This window comes from Portunus trituberculatus, chromosome 43 (genome assembly GCF_017591435.1).
Source record: "Portunus trituberculatus isolate SZX2019 chromosome 43, ASM1759143v1, whole genome shotgun sequence".
Taxonomy (NCBI): Eukaryota; Metazoa; Arthropoda; class Malacostraca; order Decapoda; family Portunidae; genus Portunus; species Portunus trituberculatus.
In genome coordinates this window covers 22,996,690-23,019,189 of record NC_059297.1, presented here as the reverse complement: position 1 = coordinate 23,019,189, position 22,500 = coordinate 22,996,690, and the positions used below count along the sequence as shown (strand labels likewise).

Genomic DNA, 22,500 nt, shown 5'->3' with positions numbered 1-22,500 from the left:
CATCTCACTTTTCTTAACAATTTTGCATCGTCTGCAAATAGGCTCACATAACTGGACACCCCATCCACCATGTCATTTATGTAGACTGCGAACATTACTGGTGCCAACACTGATCCCTGTGGAACTCCACTCTCCACCAAGCCCCATTCTGATGGTCTGTCCTTAATTATTGTTCTCATTTCTCTTCCTACCAAAAGTCTTCCATCCATTTTAGTAAACTGCCATGCACTCCTCCTACCATTTCAAGTTTCCAGATCAGTCTCTGGTGTGGTACCTTATCAAAGGCCTTTTTTAAATCCAGATATATTCCATCAGCCCAACCATCTCTTTCCTGTATTACATCTATCACCCTCGAATAGTAACATATCAGGTTTGTCGTGCATGAACGCCCTTTTCTAAAACCAAATTGACACTCACAAAGTATGTCATTTTCTCCAAGAAGTCTGTCCATCTATTCTTCACCACCCTCTCACACATCTTAGCTACCACACTTGTAAGTGACACTGGTCTATAGTTCAATGGGTCTCTCTTGTTACCTGATTTATAGATTGGGACAATGTTAGCTCTTTTCCAGTCTTGGGGCACTACACCTTCCCTTAATGAGGCATCAATTACTTCACAAACTTTTTCTGCCAGTTGCTCCCTGCATTCTCTTAAAATCCATCCTGATACCCCATCAGGTCCCACAGCTTTTCTCACTTCTAAACTCCCCATCATGTTCTTGATCTCCTCCACAGTTACTTGAAACTCCTTCATAATCCCTTTCTGTTCCATTACCAGTGGTTTGTCAAAAGCAGTCTCCTTTGTGAATACCTTCCGAAAGCATCCATTCATAGCCTCTGCCATTTCCTGGGATCTTCACTGCATACTCCATTTACTTCTAAACTTTCAATACTTTCTCTATTTTTGATGTTGTTGTTCACATGTCTGTAAAAAGCCTTGGTTGGTCTTTACATTTATCAATTATATCCTTTTCTTGTTTCTTTCTTTCTTCTCTTCTAATCAACACATATTCATTTCTTGCTCTTTTGTAACTTTCCCACTGCTTAATCCGTCTTTTCCTTCTCCACCTCTTCCATGCATCCTCTTTTCTTGTTCTAGCCTTTTCACATCTATCGTTAAACCAGTCCTGCTTTCCAACTTCTCTATGTTGTCTTATTGGTACAAATTTTTCTCACCTTCTTTGTATATTTTTATAAATTCCTTCCACTTTTCATTTGCTCCTTAGCACTCTTGAATTTCATCCAATTTGTCTCTTGAAAGAATTTCTTTAGGTTTCCAAAATCTGTCTTGGCATAATTCCATCTTCCCACTTTATATTCTTCATTTCTTCTAGATTTCTCTTCATCTATCACCTTGAACTCCAAAACTGCATGATCACTCTTTGCTAAAGGGCACTCCACCCTCATCTCCTCAATGACCATTGGCTCTGTACTAAAGACCAAGTCCAGTCTTGACGATGCTCCCTCTCCTCCAAACCTAGTATCTTCTTTGACCCACTGAGTTAACACATTTTCCATTGCCAGTGTCAATAGTGTATTTCCCATGTTGTCTCTGATCCTTCCATTGACCAGTCCTCCCAACACACCTCTTTACAATTAAAATCTCCCATCATTATAGTTCGTTCACAGCCACCCAACATTTCTTCCAGACATGTTCCTGTATCACTTATCATTTCTTCATATTCCTGTACTGACCATGCATTTGTCTTAGGTGGTACGTACACCACTATGTAGTGCCTCTTTTTCCTTCATTAGTTTCTGCTCTGATCTTTAGCACTTCTGCCTTTCCCATACCTTCTTTCACTTGATCCACCTTTATATCTTTTTAACCAGCAACATCACTCCTCCTCCCATCTTACCTACTCTATTTCTTTTCCAAACATTATATTTCCCTTCTCCAACCATCATCAGGTCTTCTCCCTCTCTCAGTTTTGTTTCAGTAAGACCCACAATATCTGGGTTCTTGTCCCTCAAGTAATCGTTGAGTTCTAAAATCCCCGATATCACTCCATTTATGTTGGAATACATTACATTTCACTCATATGTAAGTTTCTTTAGTCCTTTCTTGCTGTACTTTTCTGGGTTGTGTGTGTGTGTGTGTGTGTGTGTGTGTGTGTGTGTGTGTGTGTGTGTGTGTGTGTGTGTGTGTGTGTGTGTTTGAGTGTGTTGTTGTACTTATAGTCTTTCATAATCTGTCATTTAGTTTTGTGATAATATCCATCTTTTTGTCTCTCCCTTCCTTTCCCCTTTTTAGCCACAACCCATTGAGAGCCTGCAGGACTGTGATGAGGGTACTGGTGGTGTGCTGGACTTGGAGTTGTGTGGTCTGCACTTCACCCATCACCCTCTCTTTTCCCCTGAGCATGTGTTGGCTGCCCAGCTCACCCATGACTACAAACTTTACAAACAGAGGGTCAGCCTTGGGGCCACACGCATCCTACAGGCAAAGTTGGTGGTAAGTATGGCGTGAGATACATGGGTTTGAGAGAAATGCCTACAAGTTTCTCAGATGTAGTTTTTATTCTTGGGTTTAAGTAAAAATTTATATATTCTGTTTCTAGCTTTTTCTTTATTGTTGGTAGTACACCTTGTTCATGGACTTCTTTGTTATCCCTGTTTATTGTGTCTATTCAGCTACTGAAAACATGATACTTTATCATTAATTAGCTATAAACCTCTCATATCTGCAGGATCAGCATTCATATTGGAATTGTCATACTTTCATTACCAAATATATATAGATACATTATATGAATGTGCAATGCATAGTAATATCTAGATACACCATGTATGACTAGCAAATGCTGATTTGATTAACATGTATACTAAGAGGTAGTCTCTTGTGATCATGTTTGTCTAACTTAGTAACATGTCAGACTCATGTTATGAAAGTGTCCTGCTAGGAACTCAATTCTTTGCAGATGATGTATTCAAGATAAATTTTGTCACTCCTAAAGAGAAGCATTGCATATGCTATAAACATATTATTTTTTGTCTTGGTTTCTTTTGTGTAATGAGAATGTCTTTAAGAATGTACTACATTTTTATTTCAAAATATAGAAAGTTAATCAATGAATCAATCAGACTCCTTGATTAACTTTCCTTTTTTTATATAGAGAGGGAAAAGACACTGAAAAAGAAAAGACAGAAGGGATAAGTATGGATAGCTAAAATTTTGTCTTGACTTGATATGATACTCATTTCTTGAAGAATAAATATAAGAAAATAGGCACAGAAAATAGAAACAGGCACTGAATTCCAGAATGTATCAGTTAAAGAGATGAAAGAGTGAAAACAATGGTTTATTTTTGCATTAGGAAGGTGGACAGAATAAGCAGAATGAAGATGAGTTAACATTTCTTATACAGAAGAGCCTTAATTATGGAAAGAATGGAATTGCAAGAGAAACTAAATTGCTATAATGAGAAAGAGATTAAAGACACCTCTCTATCCATCATTTACATAAATTTCATCCAATCCTCACTCATTATCATTGTGACTTCAATAAACTCTATCTCCATATATATGCATTCTCATTCCACCTCTCACTCATCTTAATCATCACATTTCTAACCTCACTTAATTTTTTTAGTCATGTCTTCACACCTTTCTTCTATCTCTCTCATTACCCAGGTATTACGTCAGTCCCTTTCCAAGTTACGGGAGGCTGGAAATACCACAGATCAACCCTCACAGCCCTTGCAGCTGCGTCACAAAACAGCAAGAGAGGAGCTGGATGTGGCAAGGCGACTGGAGATTTATCGAAGGGAGGTGAAGGCTTGCCGAGAGGAGGCTAATGTGGAGGCTGAGAAGGACCGACAAATCTTAACAGGACTTTTAAGGACATGGAGAAGTATTAAGGATTTACGTCACTCCTCCAGGGTACATGCTACCTCAATCAGACTCTTGATACGAAAGGAGGAGGGAGACCATGCTGAGGAGGAGGAGCAAAGGAAGGTTGAGCTGGAGGAGGAGGTGAGGGAGGTGTTAGATGAGAGACAGCAAGATTATGAGGCCCAAAGCAAGAGGTACGAGAAGGAGCTGGCTGAGTGGAAGGCTGAACATAAGAAAAGAGTAAGTGGAGGAAAGGAAGGAAGGAAAAGTGAGTTGGAAATGTTAAGTTAGAGGTAAAGGAGGAATGATGATAGGAATGGAGTCTATAATGGTCTATTTATTGGTTTTGGAGTTCTTAGTTGTGAAGTAGTTTGCTGTTTGTCATTTATCATTTATTTTTAACTGATTACATATCTATCCATGCATTATGTTTTCAGGTGTGTCCCTGTGATGCCTCTCATTATTATTGCCATTATCATTATTTCAATCTGTTATCATTATTGTTTTGGATTATTGAATCAGTCTCATGCTATGATTAATTTCTTTTGTATTTGGGTTTTTTCATTTATTTCAGTTTCCTTTACTGTTGTTATCAATTGGCCAGATTATTTTCAAACTGGGATGTTGCACACCCAGAAATATTTTAAAATTTTTGAACACACACACACACACACACACACACACACACACACACACACACACACACACACACACACACACACACACACACACACACACACACACACACACACACACAGACAAACACACATTACTTATAACAGGTAAAAAAAAAAAATGCATAACTGAAAATTTATGTCATCACTTGGAAACTGAAGTGTTTCAGAGGTTTTTGTATTTTTTAAATTGTGGACAAAATTGATCTAGCTTGTTGTCAAAGTTATTAAATGTCTGCTTGATAAGTTTGGCTGTCACATACTCTTGTGTCATGTTTTTGATGGAGTATAAGTACCAAAACTACAGTATTATAACTTAACCTGTTAAGAAGACTCATTTTACCATAATTTCCACTTACCCTGACAGAAGGAGGCCAGGAGAAGGCAGGAGGAGCACAGGAAGGCAGCAGAGGAGGGCAGCATGCCTGATGCTCAAGGTGAAGAAGCCCTCATCCAGGTAGCACAAGATGACACACTCCTGGCATCTCCTGAGCCACCCCGACCCTCTCGGCCCTCTAAACCTCCACCCAAACATAAGGTTGGTTTACCTATATGCTATATTCTGTAGTTGAATATCATACCATACTCCCTACCTTTGTAAGTGTCCCTCAGTCTTCAGTCCTATGATTTCTAAAGAATGTTTCAGTTGTCAGGTTTTGCAGATGCTAACAGATCATAGGTCAAAAGATCAAAGGAAAATGCTAATTGCAGTGGAAATTAGTGTGGAGGGTTGTTCAACTTTTCCCCACAACTACATCACTTTGCTGTGTCATAAAGTCATAGAAGGTATTCATTGTGCAATAGTGTTCCTAAACCTATGAGGTTGAAGGCTTGTGGGTTTGCATATTAAAAAAAAAATAAATAAATAAATAAACATTGCTTACTAGAGTTCATTCTTTGCTTCGAAATCTGTCAAAAGTTATTGTGTTTATAGAGAGGTATTGATTTGCTACTGAGACTGTTGGAGCTTTCATGAATAAATAAATCAACCACACTGGAGAAATTTGCTCATTATACCTGATCAAATTGCTCTGAACCATGCATATCTTTGCTTGATCTTATTTGTTTCTTACATGCTAGGTTGAGCTGGAGGTGTTAGAAGTGTTTTCTCATACCCGTAAGCCACCTGGTGAGCCAGTGGTGAGCCTGGAGCTGACCCATACACCTCTTCCAGAGCCGCACAACTGTCCTGATTCAGAGAAAAAGCGCAGACAGGCAGTAGCCAAGATCCACGTGTGGTTAAGGGTTGGTTTGACCTAATGTGGCATTCATCTAGTTGAGAGACTTTGTCTTACTTTTTGTTAATCAGTTCTCCTTAATAATAAATGAAGGATATGTACATGAATGTTACTTATCTACACACACTATGTAATATACATAATTTTTTACAACATAGAAAGCCAAGGAACATTATAAGTGTAAGAAAAAACAAACAACATTCTGCTGTATTAACAATTTACTTTCCTTTTTTTAATGCACACATTTCATGAAAGAATGAAGATGTAAGAAGATAATTGGCTGGGCAAGGCAGACTTCAAAATATGGCAATGCATGTATTTATTTACCTTTGCAGTCAATCTGAAACCATGCAGATTTTGATATCAAGCTTTCAAGCATAGTTTTGAACATTGTTTCCATTGATTTTTGAAATGCTTGCCACTGTACTTTTTATAATACCTTTTATGTAAAATGGGAGATATGTTATTCTCAAGAGAGGATGGGCATCAGGCAGATAACAGGTTAAATTTGGTATACATATCTGCAGGATGTAAAGCGTATTATTATATACTTTCTTTTCTGTTATCATGTTTGATTATAATTTTCATTACTCAACTCTGTAGAATTTCCCTCCCATTCCTTCATATCTGGCTTGTTTTTTGTTTGTAAATGGCAGGTACTGGTCAACAACAAGCTGGTGACCCAGACTCCTTCAACAACCCTAGGAGCTGACTTCACTCTACATCTTGGCCACACCTTCCGGATGGCCCTCTCATCATGGCCACGCAGTCTGACTGTAGAGGTGGTGGAGGGAGCTTCTCTAAGGCAGACACTGGTGGCCTCTATCACTTTGCCAATCCCAGGCTGCACCGCCACCACCAAAGATGCCCCAGAGGTGGCTCAGTTCAGTGGCAGCCAGGTGTGTTGGTTCACTACATTCACTTCTATCTTGACTAGTGGCATTAGGAATTGTAATGTGTTGAAATAAGATTTAGAAAATACAGGAGAAAATACTTTGTCAGAGCTAAAGCCATAAAATGTGCTACGTGCAATATGTTTTATGGAAGTGATTACCTTTTATCCTGTTAATTATAACTTCAAAATCCAAAAAAATATCAATAAAATGGAAGCTTCTGCCTCTCAATATACAAGCTTTCATTTTATAGATCTTTTTGAAACTTTGAAGTTATAATCAAAACAAGACAGTGTTTGATAGTGGGTAAGAATAAGGACTTAAAGAGGATTGATATGTCCACATTATATATTGATGGTAACAGTTTGGGTGTTCGTGATACAGTGAAGGATCTGGGAGTATTATTGGACTGTCATTTATCTATGAAAGATCAAATATGGCAGGTGGTTAAGACGGCAAGATACCATCTGAAAAATATAGGTTTTGTCAGAAAATACTTGGATGAGAAAACTACGAAGATGCTGGTTCACAATCATGTGATAAGCAAACTGGATTACTGCAATTCTCTGTATTATGGACTGCCTAAGTATCTCTTAAAAGACTTACAGCTTGTCATGAACAGAGCTGCCAGACTGATTACAGGCATTTCTCCTCGTGAGAGGATAACACCTGTATTGATAGATCTGTATTGGCTGCCAATTAAAGCACGAATTGAGTACAAGATTAGTGTTATGACTCATCAGGCATTACAGTCTGGAAAACCTGAGTACTTGAGGAACTTACTGGAAACATTCCACCATGACACTGCGATGGAGCTAAGACACGATGCACACCCATACAGACTACAGATATAACCTTGACATGGGATGTCGAGCATTTGCAAGATACGCACCAAGGATTTACAATAAACTGCCGAGTGATATCAAAGGTTGTGCCAGGATCGATATCTTCAAAAAGAAATTGAAGACACATTTGTTCAAGGAAGTTTATGATTTTAGCGGCATGGAAATCAAAGACAATTATAGATGCTAGTTGCTTTTGAGGGAGGCTCTGCTGAGCGCTGCCTCGCAGTGGAGCAGAGCCTTGAACAAACACCCCAAGTAACAAGTAAGTAAGTATAATTAACAGGATAAAAGGTATAGAAATCACACCAAATAATAACTTCCATAAAACATATTGCACATACCTAGCACATTTTATGTTGAAATAAAAGTAATAGAAGTTTGGTAGGTGAATATCAGGGTGATGTAAAGATGAAAGAAGTAGAAGTAATAGTAGTGATAATGATGAATATATTATATAATTATAGTTATGGAAAAAATCCAGCACTTTATTGTGTTTAAACTAAGCAACTGTTTGCTGATTTGTAACATCCATTCTTGTAATAGCCGATATTCCATTACTCCAGTCATAGAGTATGCTCAACTGCAGCCTTAGATTATGGTCATAACTTGAGATTTGAATATTCTTCAAATTGAACAGGGTTGGCAATTTTGTCCTCCAATTTGAATACAAACATGCATTCAATTGTATTTTTTTTGTATATTTTTGTTTTCTTTTTATATGTTATTTAGTTTATTTACATTCAGTTCTATATTTAGGGCACAATATAGACCAATAAAAATAATTGAATAGAACGTAAAATAGATGAATTTATTCATCTATTTTAAAAGTAGATTACTTCCAAATTTGAATGTTCTCACTTTGAACAACTCCAAAAATGAATTAAATTTGAATCATAAGATGCCGCTGGACATAACCATCCTGTGCATCTAATGGTTAATGCAGTTTAGCATCCTTAATTTTCTGTTGTGGTCAATGAGGAGTTGTCACAAAAAGGACTATGCAGTTGAAATAAGACAAGATGCAGCATAGAAATTTAAGAGGATACAGACAATTTCATTAGATATTATGAATTAGGACTTGCTGGTATAATGTAATGCTCTCTTCTCTTGAAAGGGCCTTGTTTGATTGCAGTTTTGATGTATATTTTTTTTATACATACGTAAAACAAAGTACAATTAAACTTCTCAATCCCATTTTGCACCACTAAGAATCTAGTGTATTTCCTATAGATCTATCTTCTTAAAATTTAGACTTACAGTTCTGTCTGGTGTTAATTTTAGTAAAATGGAATTCTTGTGGCCAAGGCATTGTGGTTACATCTTAATAGATTCAGGCTGTTTCTCACTACTGAGGTGAAAGGTTTGTGATGTATTAATTGACTTTATCTGCTGAAGGTTATGACTAGCTGTGCATATTTGAAATAATCAGTGTGTCTTCTTACAAAACTTAATACCAAGAACATAGACATATTGATAGTTCCACAAGTTAACTATCCCTGGTCCTTCACAGTATATGAGCATACTATTGCAATAGGGACTGACTGCATCATGGAAATTTTTGTATGTGTTTTCAAGCACACACACACACACACACACACACACAGAAAAAAAAAAAAAAAGAAAAAAAATATAGCTTCCCTCATAGAAGGGTGGAAGCATGGAATAGTTTAGACGTGGAAGTGGTCAACGCAAGGAATATTCATGATTTTAAGAAAAGCTGGACATTAATAGATATGGAGCGGGACAACACGAGCATAGCTCTTTTCCCGTATGTTACAATTAGGTAAATACAATTAGGTAAATACACACACACACACACACACACACACACACACACACACACACACACACACACACACACACACACACACAGCCCGGTAGCTCAGTGGTTAGGCGCTGGCTTCACAAGCCAGAGGACCGGGGTTCGATTCCCGGCCGGGTGGAGATATTTGGGTGTGTCTCCTTTCACGTGTAGCCCCTGTTCACCTAGCAGTGAGTAGGTACGGGATGTAAATCGAGGAGTTGTGACCTTGTTGTCCCGGTGTGTGGTGTGTGCCTGGTCTCAGACCTATCCGAAGATCGGAAATAATGAGCTCTGAGCTCGTTCCGTAGGGTAACGTCTGGCTGTCTCGTCAGAGACTGCAGCAGATCAAACAGTGAATTACACACACACACACACACACACACACACACACACACACACACACACACACACACATACCCCATTATGTTTCAAGTTTATGTAAACGACATTCACATTGGGATAAACAGTTATATAAATTTATTAACTGATGATGCAAAGTTGCTAAAAGTTATCAAAACCAGAGAGGACTGTCTGCTGTTGCAGAAAGATTTAAACAAGATCTATGAATGGAGCAAGAAGTGGAAATTAGAGTTTAATGCCAAGAAATGCCACATAATGGAACTAGGAAAGAGTAAGAGAAGACCAGAATGGAACTATTTGATGGGAGAGGAACAAATAATGAAGACTAAAGAGGAAAAAGATCTTGGAGTGATCATACAGGAAAATCTGAGCCCTGATAAACACATAAGCAAGATATTTGGACTATCATATTAGATGTTGACTAATATAAGAGTGGCATTTCATTACATGGATAAAGATATGATGAAAAAATCATCACAAGCATGATACACCCAAGGCTGGAATATGCAGCAGTAGTGTGGTCTCTGAGCTCTACAAAGGATACCCTGTACAATACAACAATGTAGGTAGATACACACACGCACACACAAATAAAAAAAGAAAGTGGACTCTTCATTCATATGATTGCTTATTAGAAACTTGTGTTAGATACTGAGTGGTGAGTACTTATTTTGTGAAAAGTGATAAACTGTTTAAAAAATTGTTTATGTTGGCAATGATACTGGAGTATGTATTACTATCGTTGTTGTTACAGAAGTCATTATCATCACAAACATCACCATTAAATAAAGTACATACTTCTTATGATCCACATCATTCACATTTCTTTCTTGGTTACCTTGATTTTTTTTTGTTGGCCATCCTTTGTTCTTTTTCTTGTATTCTTTTTTGCAGTTTCTCTCTCTCTCTCTCTCTCTCTCTCTCTCTCTCTCTCTCTCTCTCTCTCTCTCTCTCTCTCTCTCTCTCTCTCTCTCTCTCTCTCTCTCTCTCTCTCTCTCTCTCTCTCTCTCTCTCTCTCTCTCTCTCTCTCTCTCTCTCTCTCTCTCTCTCTCTCTCTCTCTCTCTCTCTCTCTCTCTCTCTCTATATATATATATATATATTGCCAATTTTTTACAATTTTTTCCATTTACTGGTATATATGTATATTGTCCATCTGTTTTACTGTATGTTACTATTTTCATATTTTAGTTTTTAGTTACTTCATTTCTCTTTTTGTTTTTTTTTTTCATTCTATATCTTTTTCCAATCTTTTGGCTGTCCCTTGCAGGTTGTGAGTCACAGTCATGCTGGAGTTGGCTGTGGCCAGGTGGGATCACAGTATGGGTCAAGCCTTACCACAGGGGAATTGAAGTATAAGTTAGGGTGGGCCACTGGTACTGAAGGGGAGGTACTGGCTCCACTTGGACATCCACCTATCCATGCTGCCATCCTCCAACCTCTTCCACTGCTCTTAGGGTAAAACTGTCAAATGTATGTCTGTAATGTACAAGTATGTATAGTATTTGACATGCAAATATCAACTTAACTCAATTTAATTTTTCTTTCTTTGCTTGTTTACATTGACCAAGTGCCTGCTGACCACATGAAGGTTTGGCATACAGATATTGACTACTGTTTTTATTGCATGATTATTTATTTGCTCATCATAATAATCATATGTTGCATTATCTTCTGAACAGTGGGTGGCTGCCTCTGAGGATGGTGTAACAGATACACGGCAGTGGCTGCAGGAAGCACGGCTGGATCCCAATGATCCTGCTAATGCTGCCCTGATTGCTCACCTGCAGGTACACTCTAGTCTTTGATTTGTTGGTTACTGAGATGACCATGATGGAATTTGTTTATCATTCTCTCTCTCTCTCTCTCTCTCTCTCTCTCTCTCTCTCTCTCTCTCTCTCTCTCTCTCTCTCTCTCTCTCTCTCTCTCTCTCTCTCTCTCTCTCTCTCTCTCAGATCAATAAAAAGAAAAAAAATAGTTCACAAAGTTAAGAGTAATCCACAAGTTCACTAATTCACTCCAACATTTTTTCTAAAACACTTGCATTAAGAAAAAAATTAACTCCTTTTCAAACACCATCAACACAAAAATCTTGATCTTACCTCCACAACAATCTAAAAATGAGTGAGAAGAACTAAGAAACAATAGTTAATTTATCAATACTGAAAGTTTAACAAATCTACATCTCTTAAATCTTCACCTAATGCAACTTCTCTCTCTCTCTCTCTCTCTCTCTTAGAAGTTAGCAGGTGGCCGTAATGTGCATGGTGGGGGCCACTATCTGGAATTTGATAGGATGGCTGGGTGGGAGGGTGGGCGTGGGGGTGGTGTGAGGCTGCGGGTCCTGGAGCTGCGGGACCAAGGAGAGCCTCTATACCGTGATGCCTGCTTGGTGCCTGCATTGGAGACTCAGGTGTTACGTGACCCTCTGCAGGTGAGTGGTGGTGACTGTAGGTTTGTTTAAGTGTAGTGTTAAGTATAAAGTAAAGTGAAATGGTTTGAAAGTAGATGTATGTATTAGTAATATTGATTTAGGCAGTAATGCAATTATCATGCTTCACTTTAGAGCATTATGAAAATACTTAGAAAACTGATGTGAAAGCAGATCACTTTGCTACAAGATGTGACTGGTGTGGATTGAACCTTAGTAGGATGCTCAAGGTAAATGTAGGTGAGTCTCAGTTTATTAGGTAGAACTGGTGTGATGACCAAGGCCTTACTGGATTCTGACCGGCATTGATCTGTCACTACCTTGATAATAATTGCTCTACAGCAATACATTATATACTATGAATACATCCACATACCTCTTTATGCATTATGCACTACTGATTATTTGTTACAGATCTATTTATAATTTGAAAATACTATTTTATACATAACAGTTTCATTTATATTCACTCCTCTCATAACTTTTAAAGAAATTCCATGATAATTAAGAAAATTCAGCTCCATTGCTTGTTTTCTTCTAAGAAACAATGATGACTTCTATGAATCACTGTATTTTTTCTTACTATGTCAAACCATCTACACTAGGGATTCTTAACCTGGGATTTGGAAATCCCCAGGGGTTCAAGAAGATTTCCAAGGGTACTTAGATGGCTGATCTAATAATATCCTTTGCAGTATATCATTGTAGAGTTAGTGTCAGTAACTAAATTAACATTCTGTTCAATGTCAGATTACTGGGGGTTTGGATAGATGGTCTTATAACTCAGGAGGTTCTTAATCAGAAAAAGGTTGAGAACCCCTGAATTCTACACAATTTACAGGTTTTTCATTTCCAAAATTTTTATTGCCTCTGTCCTTTTTGCTTTGTATTCACCATAACCTCAGCTCAAAACATGACATAACAGTTCTTTCAAACTTCTGCATTTCTGCCTGTACAGAAAGTAGAAAGACTTCTTAACCCAAACATTCCTACATTTCTCCCAAAACCTTTGCTTTCACCTTCAGAACTTTGAGAGGCGAACAAGGGAGATGGAGGAGGAAGCTGAAGCAGTGGTGGCAGTGGGAGAAGAGGGTAGCAATGGGAATGGTGGTGCCACTGGAGATGGGAAGGCTGTAGGAGTGAAGGAAGTGGGTGAGGGATGGGGCGCAGAGCTGGAGCAACGGTGGGAGCGAGTTGAAGGGTTGCTAGCATCCCTTCGTCGGCGCCTTCAACTGCGCTACTCCCCAGACAGTGCTGCCCCTGTCCTGGAGGATTTGGTGCGGGAGGAAAGCATCCCAGACATTGGGTTAGTTGTGCATGAGAGGATGAGAGAACTGTTTGGATGGAATGTGGTAATGAAGTTAGTGTGAGATATCTATATCTGTGTAGGGGATAAAACAAGGATGACTTAAGCAAAATTCTCAGGATCAGTTATCAGGATAGATCAAGAAATTATAAGTATAATCTTGAAAAAATTAAATTTAAGAAGAGTTTTGGCCAAAAAACCTTATCTTGGCTTGACTACATTAGAGAACTTTAAAAGAATATACATGTACAGATTTATAAGTGGGGATGATATCTCAAAATGAGCCAGTATGTTTTGTTCAGGGAAGCCTAAAGGCTTCTTGAAGCTTCCTTCCCTTGTTTCTTTTATTTTTATGTACATGTATGTGACCCCTTCATTGATATCCTTGTTTCTTCTTCAGTACCCTTGGCAGTTCCCTGGCAGCGGTGTTCCGTGCTCGCCGACCCCTCAGACCCACACGGCGGCCTCGGGACCGTGTGCGTGGTGCTGCTCTCACAGACCAACGTGTGCAGCTCATTGTGCATGTTGCCCGTGCCTTCAATGTTCCTGTCCGCGATCCTCAGCAGCAGCAAGGTAAAAGTGTGTGTGTTTGTCTATGTGTGTGTGTGTGTGTGTGTGTGTCTATGTGTGTATTTATCTAGTTGTATTTACCTAGTTGTATTGTACAGGATTCGAGCGGGGTTCAAAGTGTCTTGTCTGAGTGTCTCCATTTATCCAATTTTTCCTTAAAGTTATGTACATTTATGTGGTGTAACAACTTCATTATTCAATGCATTCCTCTTCTTCCTCATTCTGTGTGGAAAACTATATTTTCCAATATCCTTCACACACTGCCTCATCCTGATTTTTTTTACATTACCTCTTGTCTTTCCATCTTTTGTCAACAGCACTAGGTCTTCCTTCAATGCCATTGACTATCTTGTACATTATTATTAGATCTCTTCATTCTCTTCTATCTCTATATACAGCTTTCAGTGGATATGCAAATGCCTAAATATTTATTTCATACATTTTTTTCTTTTTAGATAAGCAACTTTAAATGATTTATGTTTTTGATGAATACTGTATGTAAGAACATTTGCTGATTTACAAAATACTGACTAGGAGAAGTTTTATTGTAAATCAGTAGACAAGATAACCCCTTTTTATTTCACTAAATCTTTCTTTAGATATTCTTTATATTTACTACAATGACTCAGGAGTAATATGACCTAGGCTGTGGGTTGCTGCAGTATGGAATAAAATCTTTTATACAATGGACAACTCACTCTCTTTTACAGACAGCCTTGGTAGTGGTGGTGGTGGTAGTGATGGCGGTTGTGTGAGGACCATGGTTGAGGTGACTTTCCAGCGCACCACGCGGAGCACCAGTGTGGCGGAGGGTCCCAACCCAACGTGGAACCAGCAGCTTTCCTTCCCCTTCAGGTGAGTCATGGGAAACGGGCATGTGACGTGACTACAACTTATTTATTCTATAGGTAAAAAGAAGTGAGTGGAGTTTTTGTTAATTTCTTTTCCAAGGGGTTGACTTGTGTTTAGGATGATAGGATGTTTAGTGATGGTGAGGGAAAGGGAGGTTAGTGCTTCATTGTGTTTTGTTTCTCCTTTTTTGAAACTCAGTTACAATATCCTATTCTCTTCTTTTTTGTCCTTCTGGTCCTTCACTATTGTTGTACTTTTTTATGCTCATATTCTTCCTCCTTTTCCTTTCATGCCTAGAACTCATCTTTCTTTACTAATTTTCTCCCTTAATTTTGATCTTTCCCACACTCTACCTCTGTTTTCCCCATCAATCAGACTATTTTCCATACTTTTTTTTTGTTTCTTTTCACCTCTTACTAGCATTTCCCTCATCCATCTCTGTGAATTCAACCATCTAAAAGAATCTTTCCTCCTCCTCCTCCTCCTCCTCCTCCTCCTCCTCCTCCTCCTCCTCCTCCTCCTCCTCCTCCTCCTCCTTCTCCTCCTCCTCCTCCTCCTCCTCCTCCTCCTCCTCCTCCTCCTCCTCCTCCTCCTCCTCCTTACTTGAGCATTCCACTCATATCTTTGCATGATGTAATGTAGTGTGGCAGGCTATTAGTATTTCAGTTAATGGTAAGTTCTGTCATTATGCTTTGTCCCTTGTGTGTGTGTGTGTGTGTGAGTGTGTGTGTGGTGTGTGCCCAACCATCTCTTTCCTGTTCACTTGGTTATATCTACCTGGGAAAGGAGCGACGCTTATGCTGTTCCACCTTCCCTATACAGAGATAGCAATGCTCCACACCCGGCGCATGTAGCGGTGGGGTGCAAATTTCAACACATATTCATTTCTTGCTCACTGCTTTTCATTTGCTCCTTAGGTCTCTTGAAAGAATTTCTTTAGGTTTCCAAAATCTGTCTTGGCATAATTCCATCTTCCCACTTTATATTCTTCATTTCTTCTGTGTGTGTGTGTGTGTGTGTGTGTGTGTGTGTGTGTGTGTGTGTGTGTGTGTGTGTGTGTGTTCACTTGGTTATATCTACCTGGTATACGGGAAAGGAGCGACGCTTATGCTGTTCCACCCCTATAAAACAGAGATAGCAATGCTCCACACCCGGCGCATGTAGCGGTGGGGAACTTTATGAACGCAAATTTCACTGCTGGTGTCACCTGCCAGTAAACACTAACGAGCGAGCATAGTATACGCTCAGCATAACTGCACTATATGCTTAGCTGGAACCAAATAGTAGAATGATGGATTATCGTTAAAATGAAACCAAGTTTCGGCGATACCAGTGAAAAAAAGTTGTCTCGTGATCTTTTGTCTACCATGCACGTAATAAGCTTTATGTGTGTGTGTTTGTGTGTATTCACGGTCGTCTGCTGGTCACCTCATGGTCTAGCGAGACCGTGGGTCACCCAGCCAGCTTTCCCATTACGGAGCGAAGTTAGAGCTCATAGACCGGTCTTCGGGTGGATAAGGTGGTGAGCGTGGGATCGGGGCTCGGGCAGACGTCCACGCGTAGGTTCGAATCCCACCACGAACAGCCTTAAAACACTTTGCCATTTGTCGAGTGGCTTAAAGTTACCTACATATCACCATGATACCCAGGTTCTAGGTGGTTACACTCAAGATGAGCTTGGGCGGTGATATGGGCCCTAATATGGGTACCACTATAAATAAAATTGCCTGCGCCACTAATGGGCGGAAGCTGAACAGCGCTTCCCATACACTCTTCAAGTGTGCCTACAGGCGCTATAGGCCTTACCGTAAAAAGAAAAAAAAAATATCACACTCAATACACTGGGAAAGCGAGGCCACAACCTCTCGAACTACATCCCGTACCTACTTGCTGCTAGATGAACAGGGGCTACATATTAAGAGGCTTGCCCATTTCCCTTGCTGCGAACCCGGTGTAGCAGGTTAAATTTCTCCCCCGGGGAGAATTGGTCTGGGCTGTTTTTCCCTGGGGGGGAATTACAGACACAGGATATATTTCCTCCCTCTTGGCCATTTCACCCCCTCACACAAAAAATCATATCACCGTTCTCAAGTCACCAAAGGCAAGTAGTGTAATGTATTGTAATGCTTATGAAGTATGTCAATGTAACTGGAAAATATATCATATGGCACTATGGACAAGGGAAGGGGGAGACAAGAATAAAGGTAGGGAAGGAGACGTTTTGTACGTCAGTCAATTTCACCGTACAAAAAACTGCGTAATGTAACGAATACAATGGTTACTGAAAAGTAAAATGAAGCTCATATGTTTTTTATTTTAAGATTTATCATTTCAAGATTACAAATGGAAGTTGAAACATATTACCGTAGCATTATTAAAATTCAAGGTTAAAAGGCTGTCTCCCAACGGAGACTTAAAAATCTGTAAATAGAACCAACGTTGCCTGTATGTCTCTTATCATAGTTCTTCTGTCTTCTTTGAGATTTTGCAATGTTCATCGCCATTTTTTCCTCTGCTACCTTCTTTTCTGACACTACTCTCTCTGTTAACTCTTTGATAGTTTCTTCTGTCGTTGCTCCATCTTTCACCTGTGACCCAGTGTCTAAGTAGATGGGGAGTACTGGATCTCTCCTAAACATCGCAGTGAAAGGGGCAACACCAGTGCTGGCGTGAACAGATGTGCGATATCTGAACAGGATTCTTTTTATGTGCATATTCCAGTCGTTTTGCTTTTCATTGACGCATTTCATAAGAGCTCTTTCAAGTGTCTGATTGAATTTTTCCTGCAGTCCATTAGTTTGAGGATGATAGGGTGAAGCAATTTTGTGATTAATTTGCAGCTTTTCACAGAGGATGTCATTCAATTGATTTACAAATTCGCGGCCTTGGTCAGTAATAAGTGTTTCAACACAACCAAAGTCACACATGGCATCAAAAAGAACTGGGCCACCTCTGCTGCAGTTTTATGCTTTAGAGCTGCAGCAACTGGGAATTTTGAGAAGTAATCGGTCATTGCCACAATGTAACAGTGTCCTCTTTGATTATTTCTCTTTCGGGTAAAGGTCCAATCAAGTCCATTCCCACCTGAGCATGTGTATGGGGACGGGGGGAATATTGGCCAGGAGAGGGGAATACTATCCTGAGTCAAAATTCCCCCTGGGGGAGATTTATCCTGGGCCAGATTTTCCCCTGGGGGAATCTCAGACGGGGAGAAATGCAGACTGGTACACCGGGACCATCTCGGTTGAGAGCCGAGTGTGCTAACCACCACACTACGCGGTGTGTGTGTGTGTGTGTGTGTGTGTGTGTGTGTGTGTGTGTGTTGTTGGGTGAGTGCATTATTAAGAGAACAGTGGGTAGGAAGAAGAATGTAAAGGCAGTAAACATCCGTAAAAGAAAAAAAAATTAAATCATAGAATAATAACAAACGGTAAAAGTAATTAACTAACTAACAATTAAATAAATAAATGTTATGTGTATATGTAATTATGTGAGTCTGTCAGATATTCAAATTATGTGAGTTATTCATCAAGACCAGAGAGAGAGAGAGAGAGAGAGAGAGAGAGAGAGACGCAACTTGCTTTGTTTTTCTTAATAGGACGTTGTTTACAAGGCCAGAGATAATTAGTTGGTTTCCATGTGTGTGTGTGTGTGTGTGTGTGTGTGTGTGTGTGTGTGTGTGTGTGTTAAGAGGAAGACGACGATTTTTCTGGAACGTTATGCCATCGTGCGGTCAATGAGTGTTGATGAGATAGCATGAGGGGAGGGTTTTTTTCTTTAGCTGAGTGAAGAGCGTTTATCAAGTCAACTTTAAAGCAAGGGAGCAATTCGATCACACAATTAGTTGATGCATCATACAACAATGCATCTCACAAAATCTGAGTCTTAATCTAATAATAGGAAGCAACAACTAGGTCCTTTTCACCACACGTATATCATGTAAATGGCTACTGTGCATTTTTTTTTCCTTTGGTTTCCTTTTTTTCTTCATACAACTCTCAGAAAAAATAACCATATCAACCGTTAGCAAAGAAGGATAAATGATAGTTGTGGAGTGATAATATAACAAATCAAAATTATACTCTATACATGTAAAATAGTAATATACAGAACCTGGGCAATCGTATTATCAGACATTCTGGCACCTTGATTTTCTATATGGTAGTATACTAAATGCTAGCGGAAGGGTGTTTCTTATGATTTAAGATAGTTTAATTAGGATTCTACTCTGTCAGTGGTTAAAATAACGTTGAAAATAGTCCTTACGGGGCCACGAAAGCAATATGAGAGATTATTCCAGAAGCAGGGAGAGTAAGAATAAAAACTTCACGACGTCCGAAGAATGAGAAAGGGTGGTGATGAAATAAGGGCCCTGAGCCATACGTATGCGAGCTAGTCTACAGGTTATCCTTGTCACACCAGGATAGATAGGTCATAAAATCGCAAATATATTATAACCAAGAAAAATGAGAGAAACTATGTTCAAGAAGTGATGCCATTACCTAGGCTTCCAATACCCTGCAGTTTTTATTCAGTTGGAAGCAGGGAGACAGTAATAAATTGATGCTTGTCTGCGTGAGTGAGTGAAATGGAGGCGTAATCGTGTAGTGTGGGGTGGGTATTGGCTTCCTGGCGGACTGGCCGTGAGTGAAGGGAAGGGTGTTATGGGTGGGGGACTAGCAGAGGCAGGGGAGCACACAGGGTGCGGCCTGGCAGGTCGTTCTTCATTATTCAGGAGCCATCGACAAGACAAACATTTCATCTTTCCCCTCACCGTCTGGTTTTGTGTGGCGTGCAATGCAAAAGTTTTCCTGTCATTTCAGTCTCCTTTGGTGAGAGAGAGAGAGAGAGAGAGAGAGAGAGAGAGAGAGAGAGAGAGAGAGAGAGAGAGAGAGAGAGAGAGAGAGCCATTAAGTGACATGGTATAAATAAAAAAAAAGTGTTGCGTTGAGACTTATGTAGGAAATACAGCACGATACGTATAAAGAGAATAGTTGGGAGAAGAATTGTGAACAAGAGTGAACAAGAAATACTAGTGCTAAACTTGATGAATTCTACTGATATTTCCTTCTGAGATAGCTCTGGGATGTCTTAAAGAAGATTTGACAACTATGGTACATGAAACAATACACTGTCATCGTCATATGTAATGTTAGGTCACGGAATAATGCCAATGTAAATACTTATTAATGCAAGCTTACGTGCAGAAAAGACCGGGATGGCGGGGCAGGTGTTCTGAGTGTCTCAATGCTTCGTCTGTTATACCAGAGCTTTTTCGCTAATCAGCCTTTGAGTATGATTTATAATTATGCGACGGATGCATACACAGTCGTCTATATCGTTTATAAGCTTATCGGTATAGGACAGTGTTCCTCATTCTAAAACTTATCACCTGTGGCAGAAACACTTCTCTCTTGTATAATTCTTCTGGCCAAAATTTTAATGGCTCTTCATAGTGAACATCACGTTGTAGGTCATCGTAGTGATGGGCGAGTAAACAATAGTAACACAATAGGTACGTGCGTCGCCAGTCTATGCAGAGAATGACTAGGAAGACCAAATTCAGGGTCACCAGTTGTCATGCTGCCTCTCATGACTTGCTCTGTACAAATGCAGACTGACCTTCCCGCACTACATTGTCACCATGCCTCAGCCTGTATCACGGAGACCATTCACAATGGGAGAAATAAGGACTTTGTCTGAACTGGTTTGACCTGTTCATGTGAGATCAGTCATGAATCATCAAAATTGGATTGAACTGCTTATGACTTGAACTCATTGAAGGTGGAGGTTTCAAGAATTTATCCCATTTTTTAGCTCTCTTTTGACCCTGCTCGGGGGCTGGCATCTAAGTGGGTCTTTTTGTTTGATAATTTTTGTTGTCCTTGGCGAGTTTTCCCTTCTTACACACACACACACACACACACACACACACACACACACACACACACACACACACACACACACACACACACACACACACACACACACACACACACACACACACACACACACACACACACACACACACAAATGGATCAGCGTCACCACTGCAATCCAAAATCGGTGTTGTGCGTAGCATTAACCCATGTGACTGCAGCACCACTCTGACTCCGTGTGGCTGATCATGCATGATATGGTATGAATGATCTTTGCTTCCACCACAGAGTATGGAACACGGCAGGTAACGCTTTACACCTGGTTCACGAGAAATCACCACCACTGCAACTGTCGCTGACAGAACTAGAACTTGTTTATATAATTTAGGTGAAAAATGCAGATCATGTTAGCAATGAGAGTACAGTCAGGGTCGATTGTCATGTAAACTTGTGCACTCCCCACTGTGTTTACCATTTTCCTCTTTATTGTTCTCCGTATTCTAAAAAAAAAAATATCTGAGTCTCACCTTGCGTATTTTCAATTAGTGGCAGTCATTGGGGATTTGAAGAATGTTTTCTTTATTCAACTGTGAGTATAAGTAAGGTTTCATACTGCCACTAGGAAAGACACCCATGAAAACCCGACTAATGATCTTTGTAGCCTCTAGAAAATAATATTAAGGAGAGATAGATATCTAAAAATACAGATTTATTCTTGACAATGGGTAGATCAGTAGCAGATCAGAGGACTTGATATACTACAGGAAAACGCCAAACGGTGAAAGTCAGTGCTGAAGCTTATTTTATTTTTGCGTAGGTGTAAAATAAAGAGTTATCCTCGTATTACACCTCTCTCGCCCAAAGCTCCTTGGCAGCAAAGTGGTGTAAGTCAACTTGGTAGGTAAGTTTATAATCCTCAGCTTCTCACGTCCCCGACAGCGGGTCCAGAGTCACGCCAAGAATCGCCCTCGGAGCATCACATGTGTCTGGTGCTGCTGGCGAGGCTTATCCACTAAATGAAGACAAACTGCAATCTCCAGTTCAGTGTTTGCTGGGTGTGCTGCTGTGTACGTTATTAGAGTTAGGAGAAGAGATTGATATGCTCTCTCTCTCTCTCTCTCTCTCTCTCTCTCTCTCTCTCTCTCTCTCTCTCTCTCTCTCTCTCTCTCTCTCTCTCTCTCTCTCTCTCTCTCTCTCTCTCTCTCTCTCTCTCTCTCTCATCCATTCTTCCTCCTTTAGGCACGTAGTCTTAGCTTTTATCCATATGTCTCGCCGCTCCTTCATTTCTTAACTTCCTTCCATCTCCATACCTCATCACTCTTCGCTTTCCCTTACACTTTCCTCCGTCCTCACTCGAGACAGAACTGTTTCCACGATTCCTTACCTTCCCTCTACTTTAAATTTCTACTCTCTTGCTCTCCCTCCTTCTCACTTTCCTTCCTCCTGCAGGGCTTTCAATAACTCCATCCTTTTCATTCTTTCCACTTTACATATATCCTCTTTCTTTCTTTACCGTCACACCTGTTCCCACTTCCCATCCTTATTTATCTTCCTCCTCTTCCTCCTCCTGCAGGGCTCCCAACGATAACTTCTCCCCGGGCAGCCTTCAGCAGGTGCGGGAGGATGTGTTTCTTCATCTGTACGACCAGGTGACTCAAGACCTCCTGGATGACCCCCGTCTCCGCCCCTCCACCCTGCACCATCGCCTTCACCACCGCTGGCTCGGCTCCCTCACTATCCCTTTCTCCACCATCTACTCCAATGCCAAGGTGAGAGAGAGAGAGAGAGAGAGAGAGAGAGAGAGAGAGAGAGAG

General features: G+C 40.0%; 1 protein-coding gene across 1 annotated transcript in view; it reads left to right on the top strand.

Moving 5' to 3' along the window:
* LOC123518008 (coiled-coil and C2 domain-containing protein 2A-like) overlaps positions 1 to 22,500 on the top strand; it is a 50,680-nt gene that overhangs the window by 9,750 nt on the left and 18,430 nt on the right. Inside the window, 13 exon segments of the mRNA XM_045278509.1 lie at positions 2,257 to 2,457; positions 3,636 to 4,076; positions 4,878 to 5,048; positions 5,591 to 5,755; positions 6,405 to 6,647; positions 10,919 to 11,106; positions 11,240 to 11,264; positions 11,331 to 11,438; positions 11,888 to 12,082; positions 13,105 to 13,385; positions 13,786 to 13,958; positions 14,666 to 14,810; positions 22,260 to 22,455. Coding sequence (XP_045134444.1) covers positions 2,257 to 2,457; positions 3,636 to 4,076; positions 4,878 to 5,048; positions 5,591 to 5,755; positions 6,405 to 6,647; positions 10,919 to 11,106; positions 11,240 to 11,264; positions 11,331 to 11,438; positions 11,888 to 12,082; positions 13,105 to 13,385; positions 13,786 to 13,958; positions 14,666 to 14,810; positions 22,260 to 22,455 — 2,532 coding nt within the window.